Genomic DNA, 6246 nt, shown 5'->3' on the forward strand with positions numbered 1-6246 from the left:
ACAGCTTAACAAAAAATAACAAAACGTAACAGAGATAGGCATGGCAGATAAAACACAGCCTTCGAAAAAATCACTTCAACCTTGCAAATGAAAAGTCTGTCATTTATTATTATTATTTTGTATCTCATCAGAACTTCTTGCCCCAAGAAGCTTGTAACAGATTATAAAGCCCTATATACCTTGGGGCCTGATAACTTGAGAGGAGGCCTGTTCCCATTACTGATCAAGCCTCCGTACAGCTCCTGTTCACAGGAGCCAGAGTGGTAAGGGGGCTTACTCAGTCCAGTGAGTGATATTTAGCTGCTGATATTTCACGATGTTGAAAACCAGATATCGCCCAGCCCTAGTTCCTGCTTGGGAAAATCATCAGAAGAATTTGATTGATTTATTTTATTTCTATTTTGCATTCCTACAGTGAGCTGTACCCAAAGCAGCTTACAATAGACACCCACTCATTACAGTGGTACCTCGCAAGACGAATGCCTCGCAAGACAAAAAACTCGCTAGACGAAAGGTTTTTCCGTTTTCGAGTTGCCTCGCAAGACGAATTTCCCTATGGGCTTGCTTCGCAAGACGAAAACGTCTCGCGACTTTGTTTCCATTTTCTTAAAACCGTTAAAACAAAAGGTGCTTAGCTTGAACAGCTGCAGTTGCGACTAGACTTCGAGGAGCAACTGTTAGCACGTGGTTCTGCAGCCTTTTCTCAGACTTTGCTCACTTTTGAAGCTTTTCCAAAACTTTTCCAGAACTTCTCTTGCATCCATTTGGTAAGTTAAACTTTTAAAACTTTTTTTGGGGGGGTTGGATTTTGGGTTGGGGTGTTTGGGATTCAAGGACTTGGTGTTGTGGGGGGGTTTGCGGTAATCTGGGAGCTTGTGGGGCTTTTTTGGGAATTTTTATGATTTTCTGTGACCATTGGGCAAGTTTGTTTTTTTTCCAAAAAAAATTTCCTGAGTTTGAATTTCTGAGTGCTGGCTGGCTGGGGGAATAGTTGGAGAGGTTTCTGCAGGAATCTGGGAGCTTGTGGGGCTGTTTTGGGAATTTTTATGATTTTCTGTGACCATTGGGCCAGTTTGTTTTTTTTCAAAAAAAATTTCCTGAGTTTGAATTTCTGAGTGCTGGCTGGCTGGGGGAACAGTTGGAGAGGTTTCTGCAGTAATCTGGGACCATTGAGCCATGTTGTTATTTTTTGAAATTTTTTTTGTCTGGGTGGGGGAACAGTTGGGGAGGGGTTTGCAGCAGTTGGGGAGGGGCTGGGGGAGCAGTTGGGGAGGGGTTTGCAATTTCTGTGTGGTGGGTGGGTGGTTGTCTGTGGGAACAGTTGAGCTTTTGAAGGCATTGGTGATTTTTGAAGCTTTTCGAAAACTTATTTTGCAGCCATTTGAGGTTTCTGAAGACTTCGGTGATTGATTGTTGAAGCTTTTCCAGAACTTCTCTTGCATCCATTTGGTAAGTTAAACTTTTAAATTTTTTTTTGGGGGGGTTGGATTTTGGGTTGGGTTTTTTGGGATTCAAGGACTTGGTTCTGGGTTTTAATTTCTGTGTGGTGGGTGGCTGGGTGATTTTGAATTTTTTGGATTTGAAGCACATCACTGATTTTTTTTTCCCCTGAGTTTACGAAGGTAAGAGCTGTGCTGCCATGGGACCCAAGAAGACTGCTGCTGTGGTGGCCGGCGAGAGGAAGAAGGAGAAGGTGACGCTGGAAATGAAGAAGGAGGTCATCCGGAAGCACGACGGCGGAATGCGTGTGACGGACATCGCCAGGGAGTACGGGAGGAATCCATCAACCATCGGGACCATCCTGAAGATGAGGGAGAAGATCCTGGCGACTGATGCAGCCAAGGGAGTCACCAGGATCGTGAAGAACTGCCCAGCTGTTCTGGAGGAGGTCGAGAAGTTGCTGCTCATCTGGATAAAAGAGAAGCAGCGTGCAGGGGACACAGTGTCTGAGGCCGTCATTTGTGAGAAGGCCAAGGCCTTGCACGCTGACCTCATCCAGGAACAGCCAGGAACCTCAGGCGAGCCAGAAGTCTTCAAGGCAAGCAGAGGTTGGTTTGAATGGTTCAAGACAAGATCTGGCATCCACAGCGTGGTCAGGCATGGAGAGGCTGCCTGTTCTGATGTTCCTGCGGCTGAAGACTTTGCAGCGGAGTTCCAGGAGGAAGCAACTGAGGAACGGCTGTCCTCCAAAGAACTGAGGAACATTTGCCTGAAGTGGAAGGATGTGCAGGCTTTTGCACAGCGGCACCACCCTGACAAGCATGTGGCACGTGACCTTGTGAACACTTTTGATACGAGGGTCATGTCGCCTTTCAGGGAGGTGCTGAAAAGGCGGATGAAGCAGCAGACTATGGACAGGTTCTTGAGCAAGAAGCAAAGAGTGGAAGAGGAGCCTTCTTCGAGTGGTCCCCCAGAGTCTTAGAAAATTTACTGTACACTTTGTTGATTTTTAAATGTTTTTCTGTCATGTTTATAAAGTTAATTTATTTTCCCTTCAATTTTTGAACTGCTCTTTACAGTATGTGTGCCTTTAAAGAGCAGTTAATAAACTCTTGTTGTACCAAATTTGGCTTTGTTTGGACTTTTTTTGACCATAGGAACGCATTAATTGATTTTCAATGCATTCCTATGGGATTTCGTGATTCGCAAGACGAAAAATTCGCTAGACGACAAAACTTGCGGAACGAATTAATTTCGTCTTGCGGAGCACCACTGTATCAGAATTTGAAACACAGGGGAATAAAGCAGTTTACAGCCCTGTTTAAAAGGTAAAGGTAAAGGGACCCCTGACCATTAGGTCCAGTCGTGGCTGACTCTGGTGTTGCGGAGCTCTTCTCGCTTTACTGGCCGAGGGAGCTGGCGTACAGCTTCCGGGTCATGTGGCCAGCATGACTAAGTCGCTTCTGGCGAACCAGAGCAGCGCACGGAAACGCCGTTTACCTTCCCGCCGGAGCAGTACCTATTTATCTACTTGCACTTTGACATGCTTTTGAACTGCTAGGTTGGCAGGAGCAGGGACTGAGCAACGGGAGCTCACCCCATCATGGGGATTCGAACCACCAACCTTCTGATCGGCAAGTCCTAGGCTCTGTGGTTTAACCCACAGCGGGAAGTTTTTACTGTTTGATGCTTTATTGTGATTTTACTATTTTGCTGGGAGCAGCCCAGAGTGGCCGGGGAAACCCAGCCAGATGGGTGGGGTATAAAGGATAGAATTATTACTACTACTAGTAATAGTAGTAGTAGTAGTAGTAGTAGTAGTAGTAGTAGTAGTATCACAAAACAAATCAACAATTTCAAATTGGAAAAAATCAACAATTTAGCCAGTTTCAATTGATGATTCCCATTAGCGGAAGTGCCTCCCCCCCACAATTCCATGCTCCCACAATTTACTCGTGGGGGGGGGGGGCTTAGGAAAATAGCTTGCAGGGGAAGAAGAGGGGGGTTGTTTCATATGACAAGCTGAAATGCTTGCACTGACAGAACAATTGCCATAATGCAGCCTTGAATTCTTCACACAGAATAAAAACATCCAGGGAAGCAAAACGCATTTCAGTAAGACTAAATAGCTCGTCCAAGACAGCATGTTTCTCCCTGTCTAGCACATTCATTGGTCTTGCACATCCACTGCCACACCCACAGAAGTCAAGGTTGCTTGGGGAATGGTGCCCACAAATTTGCGCCATATACTTTGCATTTTGAAGAGCCAAGGTTGAATCCTTTGCTTTTCTGGTTAAATTGTTTTAGGTGATAGCACTGGGAAACAGCCTTGCCTGTGACCATAGAAAGTAAGGCCCCATGTTTTAGCAAACTGTATGGGTGTTTGCCATTGATTTCAGTGGAAACTCGGCTCCCTATTGGTCCATTAGGTGGCGAGTATAGATTTTCGTCTCTGAAATATCCAAATCTGTGCAACAAGAGTGGCAATGGGGCAAGTCGGGAGGACGACCACCCACGCCTTCTCTGGAATGAAAACAATTCCACGTTCCTTAGCTTGGCTTTGCCACCCGACTCGACTCCTCCATATCCCGAATGCCTGAAAAGCACAAATGACAAGAGGAGATTACAAGTCGCATCTAATCTTATACGTTGCATCTGTATGCATACCAGGGCAGAAGTATGTGGGACATGTGCTGAGATTATTAATCAAATTCTTTATTAAGCTTTAGAAACAGTATGATCCCATGAATAATGCATTTTTTATTTTACTTTTTGTTCTACGCATGCTGTTCACCTTATTTAAAAACACGGGACTCCTATGATTAAACATCTCCATTTCTACCCACTTTTCGGGCGGAATTGGAGGGGCGTGTGTGTGTGCGAAAGAGAGAGAGAGAGAGGTAGCTCTCCATAGAGATTTACTGGAGCATTTGGAAACCATTCTAATAAGCAGTGTGCCATTGAACCCGCTGCTACACAAATAGAAGATACACAGCTGCAGGAAATATATGGAGCACCAAATTTAGATTGAATTTGTTCATAAACCCCCCCCCCTCTGTTCTTTGAGATGCTATGTGCCTTGCAAACAGAGATGTGGCAGAAGCACAATCCTCAAAAATGTACCTAGATAAGCTTTCCTCCCTGCACCCACACTTTTTTCTAGCACTGTGAGAAGCCATTTTTTAAAAAAACAACCATAGATCCAATGTGGTCCAAAAGACTCCAGGGTTGGTTCTACCCCTGAAGCTAAGCATCCCAGGACTTTCACACTGAAAGAAGTGAAGTTAAAGGGAACCAGGAAGAGGGCATCCACCCTATGGAATGCCTCCCCCATCAGATATCAAGGAGATAAGTAACTATACAACCTTTAGAAGACATCTGAAGGCAGCCCTGTATAGGGATAAAAAAAATTAAAAATGTTTTATCATGGGGTTTTTTATGTTGGAGCCACCCAGAGTGACTGAGGCAACTGAGGCAGATGGGCAGGGTATAAATAATAAAACTATCATTCATATTATTATTTCCTGGATGCGACACCAAATTGGAACCATACACAAGGCACCCTAGCCCTATGTAGGGAGCGTACCCTCCAACATTTCTCTTATGAAAATAGAGACGCCCTACACATTTCACCACATGTGGTGGGAATGTAAAAAAGTAAAAGACTACTGGGAAATTATTTATAATGAACTTTTAAAAATATTGAAATATACATTTCAAAAAAAACCACAGACGCTCTTTTACTTGGTATGGTAGGTATAGAAATTCATAAAAATGATAAAGAATTGTTTTTATATGCGACTACTGCAGCAAGAATACTATTAGCCCAATGATGGAAACGGGAAGAAATGCCAACAAAGGCAAAGAATGGCAGACGAAATTGATGGACTATGCCAAGCTGGCAAGATTAACAGGGAAAATTCAGAACCAGCAGGACCAGACTTTCCTGTAGGACTGGAAGAAATTCATGTTGTATTTGAAAGACAATTGTAATTATTTAACATCGCTTGTAGGGTTACAGGAAGTTTTGTAGGGAGGATTTTACAAATTATTGTGAACAGGATTAAGAATTGTGGAGGTAAGATTTGAATCATAGTAACAAAATGCGGAATTAGAAAGGAATTTAGAAAACCATTAGAAGGGGCTGAAGGAAGTCTTAGGCTGTGATAGCCAAAGAACTGTTACATTGTTTTTGGGTTGTTATGTTGGAAAATATGTGGAAAAATCCATTTAAAAATTATATAAAAAAAGAAAGAATATAGAGATGCCCTAAGGAAAAGTAGGACGTTCCAGGATCAAATCAGAAACTGGGACAGCTTCTGTAAATCCGGGAGTGTCCCTGGAAAATAGGGACACTTGGAGGTTCTGAGGAGACAGTGTCCTTAACAGGGTTAACTATTATGGGCAGGGGAGAACAGAGCTACAGTCCACTGCTCACCAGCACCACCATGGCAGCCCTACTGGTCCTGCTGTCATTGGCCCCACACATTGCGAGGCACGCCTGCTGAAGGAAGCATGTTCTAAAAATGCAGTCTTCCCACATGATTTGGGACCCTGAATGAGTTCAGTGCATAAAACACTGAATAGGGCTAAAGGACATGCACCCAGCTGTCCACAAACCAAGCCAAATCCCATTTATTAGAGAAAGAGAAGATGAAACCAGTGGCAGGGGAGCCCCATTAGACACGCATGGGGCCTTGGGATTTGTGGTTTCCCCTGCCTCCCTATGTCAATGGAACATCTCCGTGCTTCCTGGCAGGAAGCTGTGCTGCTGAGCATGCTTCAAAGGAGCTTTCCTTGAAGCAG

At 44.2% G+C, this 6246-nt stretch overlaps 1 protein-coding gene across 1 annotated transcript; it reads left to right on the forward strand.

Annotated features, from left to right (window-relative positions):
* Positions 1–694: 694 nt before the first annotated feature.
* Positions 695–3792, forward strand: LOC309528688 (putative CENPB DNA-binding domain-containing protein 1; the record flags this gene model as incomplete). Its single annotated transcript, XM_082216292.1, has 4 exons — positions 695–767; positions 1378–1449; positions 1614–2164; positions 3748–3792. The coding sequence occupies exons 3-4, from the start codon at positions 1640–1642 to the stop codon at positions 3790–3792; spliced, it is 570 nt and encodes a 189-aa protein (XP_082072418.1). The 5' UTR covers positions 695–767; positions 1378–1449; positions 1614–1639.
* Positions 3793–6246: the final 2454 nt, after the last annotated feature.

The sequence above is a fragment of the Podarcis vaucheri genome (genome assembly GCF_965113315.1).
Source record: "Podarcis vaucheri genome assembly, chromosome: 3".
Lineage (NCBI taxonomy): Eukaryota > Metazoa > Chordata > Lepidosauria > Squamata > Lacertidae > Podarcis > Podarcis vaucheri.